The sequence below is a fragment of the Sinocyclocheilus anshuiensis genome, unplaced genomic scaffold, assembly GCF_001515605.1.
Source record: "Sinocyclocheilus anshuiensis isolate Anshui unplaced genomic scaffold, SAMN03320099.WGS_v1.1 scaffold477, whole genome shotgun sequence".
NCBI classification, from domain to species: domain Eukaryota; kingdom Metazoa; phylum Chordata; class Actinopteri; order Cypriniformes; family Cyprinidae; genus Sinocyclocheilus; species Sinocyclocheilus anshuiensis.
In genome coordinates, this window is record NW_015536549.1 from 3,262,017 (window position 1) to 3,279,255 (window position 17,239).

Here is a 17,239-nt window from a genome sequence, read left to right on the forward strand (position 1 = left end):
GGAAGCTTGTGACACTATAACAAATTCCTTGTATGTGCAAACATACTTGGCAATAAAGCTCTTTCTGATTCTGATAAAGATGATTCTCAACTATGTTATGAAAGTTGATAATAATGGGAGTAATAATTAGCAAGATTTTCATAATAATATCTAATATTTAATAGGAATATTGATATATTTTTTTTCTCTATTCATTTGTTGTGTCTCCCAAAATGTGTAATAAACATGCTTTAAGTCCTGGTGTCCTCTACAGTGGACATGTATGAAATTGATGTCCTGTTTCATAACAGAAGGTCATATTTTGATTTGAAACCCCATAACATTTTCCTGAGATGTTGATTTATGACAAACAATTTGTCAATTAGTCAGATTTAAATGATAATTACAAAATATTATCATATTTCCATTAGGGTGTTGCATTTGATCACTAAATGAATGTCAGCCATTTTTAAAGACCAAGGAGAGGGAGTGGTCATGGTGAAACATCCAATCATTTGGTATCTCTGAAAAGCCCTGAATGTGCTCTGTACAGGACATCCAGATTTAAAACTGACATGTAACGTCTCAGAGAAATCGCTAAAACATAATGTCCTCTACAGTGGACAAAACTCCGTAGCTGGTAGTCAGGAGGATATATATATATATATATGTGTGTGTGTGTGTGTGTGTGTAATTTATTATTGGCTTATTAATGGAATTAATTGCTTTTGTCGTTCTGCCAGAGGGACTGTGGTGACCCAGAGGAGGCCTTTAAAAATTGGTTCCAAAAGAAACAGGAACAGCAGTTCAAAGACAAGCAGATAGAGGAGATGAAGAGACTGGAAAAGGAGAGTGGCTTTTGCCTGCACAGCCGAGAGGAGAGTGAGAAGGCCTTCAGACAGTGAGTTCAGCACCATATATTATTCTTCTAAAATCAGGAAACAGATGGAGAATTGTATTTAAAACCAATGTGAAAGCATTTCCCTCTTGCTCTGTTGTACAATAGGTGGCTGAAACGAAAGCGTACAGAGAAAAGAGCAGAACAGCAGGCAGCTCGAGAGTGCTCACGCAGACTCATGCTGGAAGAGCGCAGAGCAAGACGCATGCATGACCTCCACTGCACTGTCAATGAGATCAAACCCTTCCGATTCAGTGACCCCTATGGATACCGCTACTGATCAACTCATAATGTACACGTGACCATTGTTAAAACCAGGGTCTGAAGTTCCTCCAATTCTGCAATCACAGTGCTTACTGCTTCAAGAGTCATCCATTCATCTGTATCTATGGTTACTGTTCTATTGAACTTCTTAAAGTTATGTTGTCTCATCTCCATGATACAGTGGATGAAAGAACATGTGGTTAGGAACACAAACAGGAGCTCTCTTTTATTAATTTTCCATTCGTCCTTTTTCAAAATACAGAGATCAAACAGGTGCTTGAGTGGATATCCCTGTTCCAACAGCTTTAGGCACTTAAAATAATTGCTACTCCATGATGATTTAATATTTCGCGTAACTGCTGAATCACCAGATATTCTCATTTTTTGTTTAGCTGGCTATCCTGTAGATTTGCCACGTGTCCACTGCGGGCACTAGTGTGCTACACAGCTATTGCAGTCTGCAGCAGGAACAATATTAAAGCAGCAGTTCAGGCCCAAAGCTTCTGATCAATGATCTGTATGTGGGCAGTTGACATAAAATGCTTTGGAAAAGGTTTATACTTCAGCTAAAACTATTTTAAATGGCATTTCTTTTATCATTATTTTTGCATGCATCTTTATGACCTTATATTAACTGAGAAACCATATGGAATATATGTACTTTTAAAATATTTTAATAATTGCAGGATCATTAAAATAAAATCTAGGGATGGTACAAGTGCGTTTAAAATAATGAAAAGTAAAATATATATATATATATATATATATATATATACACTTTGCCTTATACATTCATTCAAATTAAACCATAATCTGAATGTTAATGAAAATAGTTGGTTCTGGTCTGATGTGTATCATCCTGTGTTTGTGAAGATGTTTTTTTTTCTGTACTTAAGTTAAATGTTTCACATATTTAAAGAAATCAAGACATATAAAAATAAGATTAGTTTTGCACATGATCATTAATTCCACAACCGTACCAAAACCCTCCTTAAAATATAAAAACAAATACAAAATTTAAAATAAATAAAACAAAAAAGCCTTGAAATATCATTATATGTACACTACCAATAAAAGGTTTGGAATAATTAAGATTTGTTTAAGGTTTCTGAAAGAGGTCACTTATGCTCACCAAAGCTGCATTTATTTGCTGAAAAATACAGTAAAAACAGTAATATTACAATTTAAAAGAATGCAGTTGATTTCTGTGATAACAAAGGTGATTTTTAGCAGCCATTCCTGGAGTCTTCAGTGTCTCATGATCCTTCAGTTGCTTTTTTTTTTTACTTTATTTTTGATCAAATAAATGCATCCTTAAGCTTAAGAGACTCTTTTCAAAATGATTGTAATTATTCCAAACTTTTGACAGGTAGGCTATATATCGTTCAACATATTGAGACAAATATATTTTCAACATATGACATACGAGTGTTTACTGGCAACAAAAGTTCACATTTGAGGTTCATATTTTGTTTCAAAAATGTACATGACAATTAATAACAGTGAACAGTTGCACATTTGTGGCGAAGATAAATTAGGAAACCACATTGCCCAGCATCCTTGTCGTGCGCCTGCGCAGAACTCACTTCGCCGCTAATGAGTTGTGGAGGGATGCAATGCCCCATAGCAACATCAGTACCAGCGGAGGAGCGCTGTAGCGGACGACCTAGGTTAAATATCCTGAGAATATCTTTAACAGGTGCTGCATGCGGACAGCATGGACGACCAGAAGGTAAGAAGCAACCGCCGTTATAGAGAAATTACGAATGACGCGCTTTTGATGAAAAAGAAAGAGGATGCTGCGTGAAAGAGATACTAAATCCGAAATACCGTTAGCTTGTAGCTTCACTTGTCACGTCCTCCGCCCATTGTGTTAGTGGATATGTGTCCTTATAAAGGACAGTCTGAAAGTAACAACTTCGTACGGTTAGGATATGCACGGTATTTAAATGCATGATGTAGGCCTGTAGGTGAAGATTTCCTTAAGTTGATTAACAACAGCCAATGTGAATCACCAGAAACCGCCCCGGCTCTCACAGCTCTGTAACGCGCAACGAGTATTATTTTCAAATATTCATTACAGGAATTGCTGTGAAGGGAGGAAATAATATTTCAGTATAGTCATAGATGAATACCCACAGGCCAGAGAAAATTTTGGTGCGGGGCAACCCCGTACCGGCCTGTATTGTTACAAGCTTCTGGCTTCAGGGAGGCGCCCCGGATATAAAGCCGCTTCTGTGTGGCTCATCATCAGTGACTTGATCCAGAAGTTCAGAACAAGTGGCCTGGATGAGATGAGAATGAAACAGGACATTTCTGGTCAACCCTATGTGAGCGACAGTAATATCAGCTCACTCTCCTTCATCTGTCTAACGTGCTTTACTAGTCTGCAGTCTGCGCTTGTCTTCCCATGAAACACTCTAAAATAGACAAGGAAACAATAACGTCGATGGGAAAGTATCATATAATGACATCTAACAAATTGTGTTAAAGGTGCACTAAGTAATTTATTGCTAATTAAATTGTATTTGTTTTCTTTTGTGAAAATACCGCTTTTGAGAAATATTAAAATTATTCCAGTCATATCAGTCTTCTAAAAAAAGTAATTATTCTTCATGAAGCAGGTTGCTCCATCATTAGCACTGGCATGTCAAGATCACATGACCAGCCATCATGCAATTCATTTACTAATAACTTAACAAACCAAATAATATAACAAATATATTTTCCATATATATAGTTACACTATTTGCTCAGAAAACATGTACAGTAATAGCATAGTTATACAAGTTTTAAAATTTGTTATATTCTAAAGCATAAAATAAAAAAATATATATCATTGTTTGTATGTGATCTTTATATGTGATGAGCTTAAAAAACATGTGCAGTAAGCACAGTAATAAAAGCTGTAAAAATTGTATATATTCATTTGATATAATTTCTATAATATATTTACATTGTTTAAAGGCATAAAATTGTCCAAATATAATTGCTCATAATATGTGTTCTTTATATGTCATGAACTTAAAAAACGTGTATAATAATATTATTTAAATTGAAAGCGTGAAATGGTCAAAATATAGCTTGTGTGATATTTATATGCAATGAGCTTAAAAACATGTACAGTAAGCAGAGTAATAAAATATTTAAAAAGTGTTATATATTCTATATAATATTTATAATATATTTATACTATTTTCATTTAAAGACAAAATTGTAAAAATATAATTGATCTTTATATGCTATAATAAAAGCTAACATAAAGCAATGATACAATTCTAATATAACTATCACCTTAATGAATCTGCTTTGTGAGACAGGCCTCTCCCTGCACGTGTTGCCATTGTCAACCTGTTATTGTTTTGATTAAGTTTTGGCTTTATATGACTCATGCATGTGAAATCAGAAATGCATTTATAAACTGTTTCAGGAGTCACTGAGGAAGATTATCACTACGTTGGCTCTGAAGAATGAGGAAATTCAGAATTTCATCTGCTGTCTAAAGCAGAGTCTAGAGAACCTAGAGGTAAACACCACAGCAGGCCTTCTGCTCTTTTTACTCACATTTACGTATTGAACTGTTTGATGAATGAGGAAATGTCTTTGTCAGGTCTCAGATGACCCAAATATGTTGCAAGCACAGTGTTTGTCCAGACACGTTTCACTAAACCAGCAATTTGCAACAGCAATACCATCTTAAGCAGGAGGAGACAATCCAGCTTTAACTCTGCATTCATGGTGATTGCAGGTGAATTCAAACCGAGTGCAGGAGGATCTGGAGTCAGAGTTTAGTTCTCTGCATGCTGTCCTGGATGAACTGAAAGAGGGCATGGTCACACAAATCAAACGGGAAAGAGCCAGTCGCACATATGAGCTACAGGTAAGAGTGCTGTGAGGATCCCTAGCCATAATACAGGTTAACACATTCTTCCTAAATTAATTCAAATGTTTTATATTTGCTAGACTAAATGATCAGATATATCAATAAAAGGTTGAGTGAGACGGCTTTAGAGCTTGTGCATGACTTAGATGTGTAATGTTAAGAGAAGGATAATAAGAAATCCTTGAGGATTACAGTGTCTGCGTGTGTGTGTGTGTGTGTGTGTGTGAATAATCCAGATTGCATCCATTGTATCCCTGTACATCTGAAACAAAGCATTTTACCTCTTTACCTCTGTGACTGAGTGACATCTGTCATTACAATCTTCGTTTCTTTACTTCTTTGGAAGAATATGATTTCAAAGCACTTCCTCGTGACTAAGTGTGTGACCCTGAAGTTACAATGTGAAAATATTGATGTTAACCATTTTATCTGCATGTTTTTGCAAAAACAAAATCCTGATGAAGAGCCTGCGTGCTCAAAACGTCACCTGTGTGATAGGCTGTTATTAAATGTTTGTATTTTTACAAAATATAACTGTTTTCCGCAACTGTAACTAGGTGTGCTGACTTTTTTCTATTTTCATTATCCACTCATGTTTTTTCCTTCTGTTTGTAGTTATTATATACTACATGATATATGATTACCTTTCAGAATTTTTGTATTTACTCTGCCTTTCAAAAGTTTGGGATCTGTAAGATTCTTAATGCTTTTGAAAAAAGTCTGTCTCTTATGTTCCCCAAGGCTATAGTCTGGGCGATACGGGCAAAAATTAATATCTCGGTATCTTTTGCAGCATAAATTTCTTTACTGTCACTTTTGATCCATTTTTATTGCATCCTTGCTGAATAAAAGTATTCTTTTTTTTTTTTTAATAAAAAAATCTTTCAGACCCCTGACTTTTGAACAGTAGTGTACATCGATTACATGAAAACACATTTTGACAATGGCAATTACTAGAACAGGTGACAAACCAATTGTAGTAATGTAGCAAACTATTCAAATCAAATGCAAATAAAGTTAAGCCTCTAGTACAGAGAAAAACAGCAGTATGCAAAATACAACAAAGCTACAACAATTTAGCACACTGCTAGATAAGTTTATAAGACTACCAAAAGTCCAAAAGTTGATATAGTTACAATAGATGAGTAGAGTTATGTAATCATTTATTAAACTTCAACCAGATTATGTAATTGTCCAGTGATATTATTGTTGTGATGGTCTTTTCAGAGTCAGCTGAGTGCATGCACCAAAGCCCTAGAGAGCTCAGAGGAGCTGCTGGAATTAGCCAATCAGACGCTCTGCTCATCTGAGAATGACAGCTTCACTCAGGTACCGCCCACTTGGAATCTTTACAACACTGTTACAACTAAATGACTCATCTATTTACACTTAAAGGGCTCCTATTATGCTTTACAAGATATACTGTAAGTCTCACGTGTCCCCAGAATGTGTCTGTGAAGTTTCAGCTCCAAATGCCTCGGATCATTTATTATTCCATGCTGCTGCTCCCTGCCCCCTTTTCAGAAGAGGGCAGTGTCTTCACAGCTCATGCATTGGATACATCAGCAAAAACAAACAAAACATCTTCATGTGTTTAAAGCCTTGTCAATGTAAACTCCCGATATACGGTTTTCTGAGTGCACAGAAAGCCAGCGGTCAGATGGCACGTTGCGTGAGTTCTCTTTCATGTCACACAAAAAAGCACACAAGTTCACTTAATGTTGGTAATGTCTGTGAATGTAAACAGTTGGGGAAGAAATCACACGTGTATCGTTGTATTAGATCGGTGAAGTGGTGTCTCTTGGATATGGCGACAACACACTACTATTGCAACTCAACCAGGCCTCGTCCCTTCATATTTTTCTGTTTATGCCTTGGGCGGGAATGATTTAAATGAGGGCTATTGTGACATGTATGTACAGGTGCATCTCAATAAATTAGAATGTCGTGGAAAAGTTCATTTATTTCAGTAATTCAACTCAAATTGTGAAACTCGGGAAGAAAACTATTACAATCGAGGCATTTGAGGGAGTTCAGAAACAGTGCTTGTTTACTGATATAGAGAATAACTCCCTAAAGAGTGGACTTTGCATATCTTTTTCATGCTCAAACAGCAACATAATGCATTAAAGGAAGTTGAAAGTGTAAAAAGAATAATAGGACCCCTTTAATGACTTTATGGTGTTTCAACCAATTATCTTTTTTGATACACATTTGAATGAAATGATATTTTTACAATTGCTTTTAGGAGACTTGTCCTCAAAAATTGACTTAATGATAGTTATTTGATTGTTTGTTTACAACATTTTGGCACTGCTGTTGCTTTCTCTAACAAAGTGGCAAATTGTGTCAGATGCTGCTGGCTTTTCGTGCTAACACGTGCTGGTATGACTGATGTATTGTGTTTTGTTGAGACTCAGTTCTCTCGCTCCCTATCTCTCTCTCTGTCCCTTCTTCTTTTTCTCTTTCCTCTCTGCTGCAGGCCGCCAAAGAGATAAAGGATAGGTACTGTACAGATGTCCATATTTAGATCTTTGATTGAGTTCAATGCACAGTGTCGAACATCTTCAAACACTCCTCCTGAAAGTTCATTCATTTTATCATTAACTCATTTCATCTTTTTTTTTAGCAAAATTCTAGTAATTTTATTAGTGATGTTTGGCTCATTTTCATTTCGTCTGACTCCCCAGGTGTGTGCGTGTGTATATGCATGGAGTGATTTACTGTGCCCTCATTGACGCTTTCCTTCAGGACATTCCCACATTACTGTTCTCAGTCTGTCAGATGAGTTTTATTGTCTTTGTAGACTGACTGTGAATGTTTATTGTGGGTCTGTGTGTCTGCAGTGTGACTATGGCTCCAGCATTTCGTCTGTCTCTGAAAGCAAAGGCCAGTGACAGTATGAATCACATGATGGTGGACTTCACTCAGGAAAGAAATATGCTACAGGCCATCACATTTCTTCCAGGTCGGTGTATCATCAACAAGGAAATGTCATGAACGGTTTAAGCAAAGCCCAAATGATAGATTTCTGCCTATTTTGCATGTAAACGGTTTTATTGGTGTCATGCCAATGTGTGGAGTGTCAATATATCTGATGGTGTAACAGCTTTGACGTCAAGAACAGAAAAATACAATACTTCCAAAATTTCACAATAATGCTGACAGATTTTCTTGTAACTGTTCAAACTGGTTTTTGTTGTACATGTAAACACTCTATGTTTTTAACTAAACATTGTGCAAGTAATCCCTAAATTCAACCTGAGGCTGGGTAATAGGATTGCATTTGTGATAAAATTTTATCAAATTTAATTTTAAATTAATCAATGAATAAATTATAATAATTGTATTAAAATTAATATAATAAATTATAAACATTATTCACGTTTAACAACTATAATAATTTCAGAATTCCCATATATAACCATGGCACAATCTGACAATAAGCAAAAAACAAGTGTGTCACGAGTGGGTGCTTCCAGTGTTGGTTGATTATATTGTGACCGAATTAGTTTACATTTTTATGACTTCATTATCTCTCTTTTACTGGATCAAATAAAAAAGTTATAATAATATAAAATTATACACCTATATAGATTGTTTACATTTGTTATTTACATTTTGAATGACGATAATTTCAGAATTTCCATGTCTCATGTTTCGGATTATTGGGACTCATGAAAATGTTAGGCTTTGGCTGGTATCTCTGAACAAAGGTCTCCGGTATCAGATATCTCTGTTCCTCTCACCTTTAGTGCCTGCTACACCTGAAATTCACGTGGCTGAAAGCCTGGTATTTGATAACACAGTCACAGTGGTGTGGACCTTACCTGAACCCGACTCCAAAATCGACCACTACATCCTGGAATATCGGAGAACAAATCATGAAGGTCCTCCTCGGGCTCGAGAAGACTACCCCTGGATGGTGATGGAAGGGATAAAAGAGACTGAGTACACTCTCACGGGTAAGCGTTGATATTTGTTTTGCAAGTGATCTTTTCTTGAGTAGTTTTAGATAAAGTTGTGACCATGATGCCATTTGTTTTTCAGGCCTTCGTTTTGACACGCGTTACATGACCTTCAGAGTGAAGGCATGCAATAAAGCTGTGGCGGGTGAATTCTCAGAGCTGGTTACTCTAGAAACACATGGTAAGTTGCACTTACACACACACACACACACACACACACACACACAGAAGGTAATGAGGCATGAAGTTTCTTCTCTGCACAGAGAGAAGAGTCTAACAGAAGTTACAAAGCACTATAAAAGCACCTACTAAACAGTCTGTTAAAGCCTGATTTAGAGACCACTGCTGTAGTACGTCTGCCCTTTTGTGAAATAAAAGTTAGGGCTGTCAATTTAATGTTAATCTATGTTAATTACATTAAATCACATTACATTTAGTCATTTAGCAGACGCTTTTATCCAAGGCGACTTGCAAATGAGGACAATAGAAGAGTGCAAGTGTTAGAGGGTCAAGTGTTTTTTTTTATTAATATGTTAATGTTAATTTAGTGTAATTAATTCTAAAATAACAGTAAGAATATAAGCAAGTAATAATGCCCCCTTACCTATCCATTGAATGCCTATTCAATGCATAATAATTGTTTAAAATTGTCTATATTTAGATTATGTGATTAATCGTGATTTAATTTGATTAATTGGCCGATCATGCAATTTCAATTTTTTAAATTATGGAAATATATAGGGCTGCACAATTAATTAAAATAAAGTGAAACTGCAATACATGATTATCAGATCGCAAAGGCTGTTATTTAATTTAATAGATATAAGCGCTACATGGTTCAAAGTGAAGCACAGCACTGTGTTCTTTTACGTGCAAGCAGCTACTTATGAAAAATAATGTAATAATAATTTTCTTTTACAGTTCAACAGTACAATTACAATTGTTATATCAATATACTTATATAATTTACAAAAGTTATACTGAACTGAAATTACAATTACAATTTTTCTTTATTTTATTTTCGGAAATACTTTTTATTTTACAGTAAAATATTACAAAAGTAATCTTTCTTATTTTGTTTAATATTTTTATTTGGTAAAATAATAGAAATAATAATAATAATTATCAATTAATTAAAAAACAATAAAATCACAATTTTTTTTTTTTTTTTACCTCGTGCAGGCCGAGATTATTTGGGAAGTGCTGAAAACATGGAAAACATGAAAAATAACGTTATTTTTTAGAAAAATAAACTTAACCTCTTACCTTTAAGTCTCCCTTGTCATTTGCTTCCAGCATTCGTCTTTAAACTGGACGCAGGTTCAGCCCATCAGAACCTGAAGGTGGAGGATCTCAGCGTGGAATGGGACAGCAGCGGTGGGAAGGTAGCCGTCCAGGACATCCGTAAGGAGAAGAACAGGACCAGCTCTCCTATGCATTCTCCTGCCAGGTCAGAGTCACACCTACTATGTTAGGACACTTACAAAGGGCTGTACACAGACAGGATTGCCCCTAAACAGCTGTTTCCATTAAATAAATTTGTTGATTGCTTCTCCTAGCTGACTATAGTAGACAGAAAGCAGATGTTCAACATGGCCTCTTTACATATGCTGTCATTGGCTAAATTGTATGCCAAAAGCAGCCTTTGCTGGAATGTTCACCCAGCCTTAAGCCAGAAAACTGCCCTGCTTGTCCAATCTTATAATTTTGTTTTCTCCCTCAGGACAGCCATGATGTCCCCCAAAAGAGCTCCATCTGCTAGAGTGGGCCGGGACCGCTTCACAGCAGAGTCCTACACTGTCTTAGGTGAGTCAACACAAACATATTGCATTGAGCTACAAGACACTGAAGAACCCTCAACTTTGAGAGTGTTCATTCAAAAACTCCCCAAATTCTCTCCAATGTCCAGGAGACACCATGATCGATGCAGGGCAGCATTACTGGGAGGTACGGTTTGATAAGGAGAGTAAGGTGTTTGCGGCAGGAGTCGCTTTGCGGTCTCTAAGTCGCTTTGATCAGCTGGGGAAGAGTAACGCTTCCTGGTGCATCCACCTTAACAACTGGCTTCAGCAGAGCCTCACAGCCAAGCACAATAATAAAGCCAGAACACTGGACTGCCCCTTTCCCGACCGCATCGGCATTTACTGCAACTACGAAGAAGGTGAGTTAAGCTATAAATATGACAAAATTAGTAAAATAGTGCCACAGTAATGATGAAACTAACTTGTTAGCTATGGTAAAAGCAAATGGATGATGTTGGCTGTGTGAGAACCGACTGGTTGCAGCAGTCACAGATTGTATATTTAATATAGTGGTTGACAGATATATTGCTATGGGCAGTATTTGGCTTTTTTAATTATTGGCATTAGCTGAGTTTTTCTGTTTGTGTCAGAAGTTGGACTTTTATTTTGACAGTGCCAGGACTTTTGTGCGAACAAATAGTCACTATTTTTCTTTAATTGTGAAAAATACTAAAATCTGATTATAGAATCAATAAGTTGCTCTATAAAGTATAAATATGTTTATTTTACAGTTTTTCATATTTATTTTTCACATTTTTTTTTTTATTTGGTAAATAATTTGTAAACATTAATTTAATTGCAGCATGTGTCATTTGTATCTTTAAATGAAATTAAATTGCATGATATTGTATATCTTTACATTGGCCATCAATCACCCTGCTCTTTAAAGGGGTCATATGATGTTGCTAAAAAGAACATTATTTTTTGTATTTGGTGTAATGAAATGTGTTTATGCGGTTTAAGGTTAAAAAAACACATTATTTTCCACATACTGTACGTTATTGTTTCTCCTCTATACCCCGCCTTTCTGAAACGCGTCGATTTTTACAAAGCTCATTGGTCTGAAAAGCAAGGTGTGCTGTGATTGGCCAGCTATCTTTATGCACCAAGAGCTTGTAACACTTCAAAGATAAAGGAAAATTTGAAATCGCATCATATGAATGCATATCGGTCAACCACTAATTAGTTACTTGTTAACTAGTTTGTTCTTGTTTTTCCTCTTCCCTTTCAGGCACATTGTCTTTTTACAACTCTAGAACCAAAACTCTCCTTCATACCTTCAGAACCAAGTTCCAGCAGCCTGTTATACCAGCCTTTATGGTAAGATATAATACAGCTCACTTTGTATTTAACAATTTAATCACACATAAATTAGGGATATTTTGAACATGCTAGTCGGCTATAATTAAGCTAAACAGATGTGTTTCAGAGTCCTTTGCGTAAGATGCATTCTTGCATTCAAAAACATCTAAGTGGAGTGCAATGGAATGGAAAGAATGCAGGTCTATTTTTAACTTGGCACCATCATAAAAATGCAGTCATGGCACAGATTGCTGCAAAAAATAAAAAAATACGCAAATCACAACATGTTTGTCTGGATATGTGTGCTTGTAAGAGCGGTGCTTCAAATGCAGTGCAACTTTAACTAACTTACTAAAAAAATAAGAAAAAATGTACAAGAAAAAGTCTACATTTATTTGTTTACCACCAGACATTTTTATCCAAAGTGACCTACAAACTTACACAGTATCAAGTTAGACTAACATACAATCTGCCTTACTGATTGATAAGTTTTTCTGTTTGGGTGATAAGTGTCAGAAACGGGACATTTATTTTGACAGTGCTGAGACTTTTATGCAAGTAGAGTTCTGTTAGGATGACATTTTTTGTAGGCCAAAACATGAAAACCTTTTTTGGCTAAAAGCCTGAAATAAGTTTTGTGGTTATCACAAGCTCAATATATTTCCCCGTTTTATTCTACAACAAAATACATCAGTAATACCCCCTTGTCATTTTGAAGCTTTTACTAACAAGTAGCTACATGGGACTACAGAGGTTGCCGAGGACATAAAATGTCATCACACTGAACGGGAAAACTCATCGACTCACTAGTCCACCTTTAGTGCACTTACAAACGATTCTAACTCAAACTTTCAGAGAAAATGTTTTTTAAATAAAGACTGCAAGAGTTGTCAGAAGTTTAATAGTGGTGACACTGAAATTCTCTTTCGCCCCCTATAGGTGTGGAATGGGAGTTTCTCAGTGCAGACGGGCCTTCAGGTACCCAGCATCGTGCTGAGCGGTCAGAAGCGAAACAGTAATACAAGCAGCTCTAATGCCAGCCTTACTTAAATCATACTTCACTCTAGAACTGCTACACGTACACACAGGTTTGGAGAACATCTGGCAACCCTGACATAACACTGGCACAACAGAGCCTGGAGGCTCTTTCTATCATCAGTATGTCTTCCCAGCCCAGGGGGAGAGCTGCTCTAGTTTGCTTTCCTCATTCCTTTTAGCTCACTGATCTGGATCCTGTGCCTTTCAGTGTCCTGAATTGAGACATGATGTGGTATTACTCTATTTCAACATGCTAAAAGCTTTAATAGCCTTGAGTTCATGTGCATATCACTAGGGCCAAAAGTTGTGTTATGTTTTTTTGTAGCATTTGTTCATTCAAATCACAGTATTTGAGCCACATTTGAAGTTATTTCAGTGCAACAGCAGCATGTTGGTGTTATTGTTTGAAGTCTCAAACGAAACTGTATTGTTTACACACTGAATGTCTTTAATTATATGCCTCGAATTCTGCTACAGTAGCTGCTTCCGTAAACATTTTAAATGTATAGTATCAGAATAGCACAATAATCTTAAGCTTAATCATAGAAATCAAATGCCTTTTATAGAATGTATTAATTCCGCAGTTCCAGCATCTGAGGAGGAAGGAGGCAGGTTTAACAAACCATTTGGTTGTGCAGTCAGTGGTGTGTGTGTGTATGTCCATGTTCATAAACTGTCACCCAGAAAGGTACTTTTCAGTGTTCTTGATGCAAATATTTACCAAACATCACTTTTTTTGTATGCTAGCTGCAATTACAGATTACAGAAGACAGTGATTTTTTTTTTGCCACATTGCTGAGGGATATTCACCCAAAACTGAAAATTCTGTCATATGTTTTTCCAAAACTGACTCTGTTTCTGTGGAACACAAAAGAAATTTAAAAAAATGCTAGAGCTTTCAAGCTTAATAAAGGATATAAAAGATATATAATTGTCATAAAAGTCCTCCATATATTCCAAAGTTTATGAAGTCATTTGGTAGTTTTGGGTAAGAAACTGCGATTTAAGTCAATAGATATTGATAATCTTCCCTTCCAGTGAACTGTTAATTCAAACCATTGCAATTAGTCAGTGAGACATTTGAACTCCAGAACCAAATCAGTCTGATTCATGGCTGAATTGGATTGACTGATTCATTGAAAAGAGCCGACTCAAAAGAATGATTCATTTATGAATCAGACATCGCTACTACTTTCATTAAGAGAGCAATTTTTTTTTTAAATTGAAAGTGAACATTTAATTTCAGACTGTTTATCACACAAAGCTATCAAATGACTTCAAAAGACTTAAAATATAACGAACAAGATGTATGGACTGTTTTTATGCTGCTTTTGAATTATTTTTAAAGCTTGAAAGCTCCACATGGTACTTGAATTGGAAAACAAAGTCATACAGTTTTAGAACAACACGAGTGTGTGTAATTAATGACAGAATTTTGATTGTTGGCTAATCTTAATATAATCTGCAATGCTTTTAGTCAAACACCTGAACATTTTAAACATTACTGTTTGAAACGAAAGTCAACCTGTAAAACTGTACTATTACACTACCTGTTACGTCAATAAAACCAATGCCAAACATACTTATTGTCTTGCACATCCACACAAGGAAGAAATTGTGACACAGGGTACGTTTTTCCCATGATCAATGTATTCTCAAAATATATAGTATAAAACACGTTTTAACAGGAACAGAAAAACAACATTTGTTTGATCTGTTTCTCAGATCTGGAGAAAGAAGACCTGCAACTTCCCCACATAGTAAAGTCACAATATAGATCAACATATTATCAACAACCATTTGTGATTATAGCAAGCTTGATATTTTTATGATCAGAGACAGAGAACGGAGACATAGACCAGCTATCTGACACACAGGAATTGAAGACAAAATATTTAAATGTGACTTTTCATCTAAATAACTTCACAAACAGCAGTAGTGATTTACAGTCAGCAGCTATGCAATGCAACACATGATGATCGATATGTTTGTCTAATAAATGATTGTGATAACTAATACATCATAACGCTGAAAGGATCAATAAAGAAAATTTGATTCAAGGGCCTATTTGTGGATCCAACTGAACAGCAGTGGGCAAATATCACAGATACAGTGTTCAGGCGAGTAAAGCTGTATAGTATAGATTTAAGACGAGCTTAATACTAAGGAATGATTCCTCGTTCCACAATGAAATCTTGCTGAGATTACATTTATTCCTGGTTTCGTCTCCTATTAAGAACCTCTTGGAGCTCATCTGTTAAGCACAAAACCACAGTGAGTTATGGATTTGTTGGAGTAATTGCAGATATCAGAAGCAGGAAATATTGTTCTGATTTGAAAGTAAAAGACTTAAGAGTTAAATAGTGGCACAAAAACAAGAACGTGTTCTTACGTATGTCAACATGTTGCCGCTCACTCTTGGGAATATTCTTAGGCATGCTTGACAAACTGTTGCTTCGGGAAGTTGTTTTAGAGTAGCCAGGAGGTACCAAAGCTTTTCTTTCACCATCTACATTAAAACAGAAAACATTAAGATGCCTCTGCTTTTCATTGAAATTATTAGTAAATCCACAGATCTGCCAAATGGTATTAGGGAAGTGATCAAAGCGCTGGGACATTTATTTGGACTAAGTGTTTAGTAGTAGCATCAAAGAGACGTCAAACTTGTTCTGACTAAAGGTATAAAGCAGTTCATCATTGCAACACCCTCACCCATATGATTTCAGCCCAGATAACAATCTCTCAAAATCAATTCACCTGAACTACTGTTTAATTCTGGAGACACTGAATTCTGATGTGGTAAATATCGTCCTGCTAAAACAAAATACCATCATCAGAATGATCCAGTAATTAACTATTTTTTACAGCATTTATTACTCTGTTAATGTAAATATCAAACAAGAACAATGAAATGAAGTGTAAACGAACAAAAAATGCTGGAATGGAAAATTCATTTTCATTTAGAAATGTGGGACATTGGGCTATTGTTGTTACCTGGAAGATGTGGCAGGACAGGAGGTGGAGGACTTGCTGCCTGATCCACCTCATACTCTCCAACATCTGGAAAACACAAACATACAGTAATCGAGGATCAACAACATGCATTACAAACACAATAAAATATTCAAAAAAAGCTAAGGAACTGTGAAACCCTAAATTCACAGATACTTTGAAGTGTATAAGGACTTACCTGAGACATTGAGGTAGGTGCTTTCATGTGTGTTTGCTTCTGACTGGAATCTTTGATTCCTTGGGACTAAACATGCAAATCAAAAGAGTTCCATTACTTTACATGTCTTCTAAAAGTAAAGCTGACAGTTTAAGTTCAGTTTAAGACACTCATTAAACCCAATACAGTATGTTTTAAATGATAGATACGTTCACTGACAGTATGTATTTGCGCTTGAAGATGATTTAAAGATGTATTACCTGGTTTTGGGGGTGGCATTGGAGGAGTAGGCGAAGGGCATTTGGGACAATGCACATTTCTCTCACCATTCTCATTTTCGGTCTCAGCAAATGCTGAAAGAGAACAAAAATAGGAATAGTATAAATCGGGCCTATTAAACTTAGGGTGACCATATTTTAGTTTTTCAAAAAGAGGACAGTAAGGGGCGGGGTTCGTGGGTGGGGACAGGGGCGGGGCTTCGCCTAACAGTATTCATAGCAAGTTTTTTTTTGTTTGTTTGCTTATTTTGATTTTATAATAAATAAAAATAAAACAAGTCAATAGAACAGAAAAAGAATAGATAATGCAAGTGTTAGAAGGTCATTATTTATAATACAAAGAAAATAAGTAGAAAGAATAGAGAAACCATAGAGAATGCAAGTGTTAAAGGCTCTTCTTTCTTTATAAATAAAACAAGTAGTTGGAATAGAAATAGAATAGAGTGCACAAATGTTAGAGGGTCAAGTTTTTTAATAAAAAGAGATCAAATTAGAAGTAGCATTAGAATAGAGAGTGCTAGAGTTAGAGGGTCAAATGAAGATGAAAGAGATGTGTTTTCAGCCGTTTCTTGAAAATATTAAGCTGCTTGGATTGAGCTGGGCAGGTCATTCCACCAGGAGGGAACAGTTAATGTAGAAGTCCATGAAAGTTTTATCA

The 17,239-nt window shown here is 35.8% G+C and overlaps 3 protein-coding genes across 7 annotated transcripts in view; 2 read left to right on the top strand and 1 right to left on the bottom strand.

Annotated features, from left to right (window-relative positions):
- Window positions 1–1,552, top strand: part of LOC107700684 (coiled-coil domain-containing protein 181-like) — a 10,575-nt gene extending 9,023 nt beyond the window's left edge. The window contains exons 5-6 of the mRNA XM_016502425.1: window positions 723–880; window positions 986–1,552. Of these exons, the coding sequence (XP_016357911.1) occupies window positions 723–880; window positions 986–1,157 (330 nt within the window). The 3' untranslated portion in view covers window positions 1,158–1,552. The remainder of the gene's footprint in view (window positions 1–722; window positions 881–985) is intronic.
- Window positions 1,553–2,755: 1,203 nt separating this feature from the next.
- LOC107700007 (fibronectin type III and SPRY domain-containing protein 1-like) lies at window positions 2,756–13,939 on the top strand. Its single transcript, XM_016501484.1, has 13 exons — window positions 2,756–2,873; window positions 4,572–4,667; window positions 4,890–5,021; window positions 6,252–6,353; window positions 7,507–7,529; window positions 7,871–7,992; window positions 8,780–8,989; window positions 9,075–9,173; window positions 10,289–10,442; window positions 10,716–10,798; window positions 10,902–11,153; window positions 12,026–12,114; window positions 13,036–13,939. Exons 1-13 carry the CDS (start codon window positions 2,859–2,861, stop codon window positions 13,144–13,146), a joined length of 1,488 nt encoding a protein of 495 aa, XP_016356970.1. The 5' UTR covers window positions 2,756–2,858; the 3' UTR covers window positions 13,147–13,939.
- Window positions 13,940–14,765: 826 nt separating this feature from the next.
- The window catches only part of LOC107700019 (signal-transducing adaptor protein 1-like), a 16,501-nt gene continuing 14,027 nt past the window's right edge, over window positions 14,766–17,239 (bottom strand). For 2 of the 5 annotated variants that reach the window (XM_016501521.1, XM_016501511.1), the window contains exons 10-15: window positions 16,564–16,656; window positions 16,325–16,390; window positions 16,129–16,194; window positions 15,892–15,948; window positions 15,527–15,643; window positions 14,766–15,388 (exon numbers count right to left, since the gene is read on the bottom strand). In XM_016501521.1, the coding sequence (XP_016357007.1) occupies window positions 15,345–15,388; window positions 15,527–15,643; window positions 15,892–15,948; window positions 16,129–16,194; window positions 16,325–16,390; window positions 16,564–16,656 (443 nt within the window). In that variant the 3' untranslated portion in view covers window positions 14,766–15,344. The remainder of the gene's footprint in view (window positions 15,389–15,526; window positions 15,644–15,891; window positions 15,949–16,128; window positions 16,195–16,324; window positions 16,391–16,563; window positions 16,657–17,239) is intronic. The other 3 variants (XM_016501529.1, XM_016501546.1, XM_016501537.1) reach the window with 3 other exon arrangements.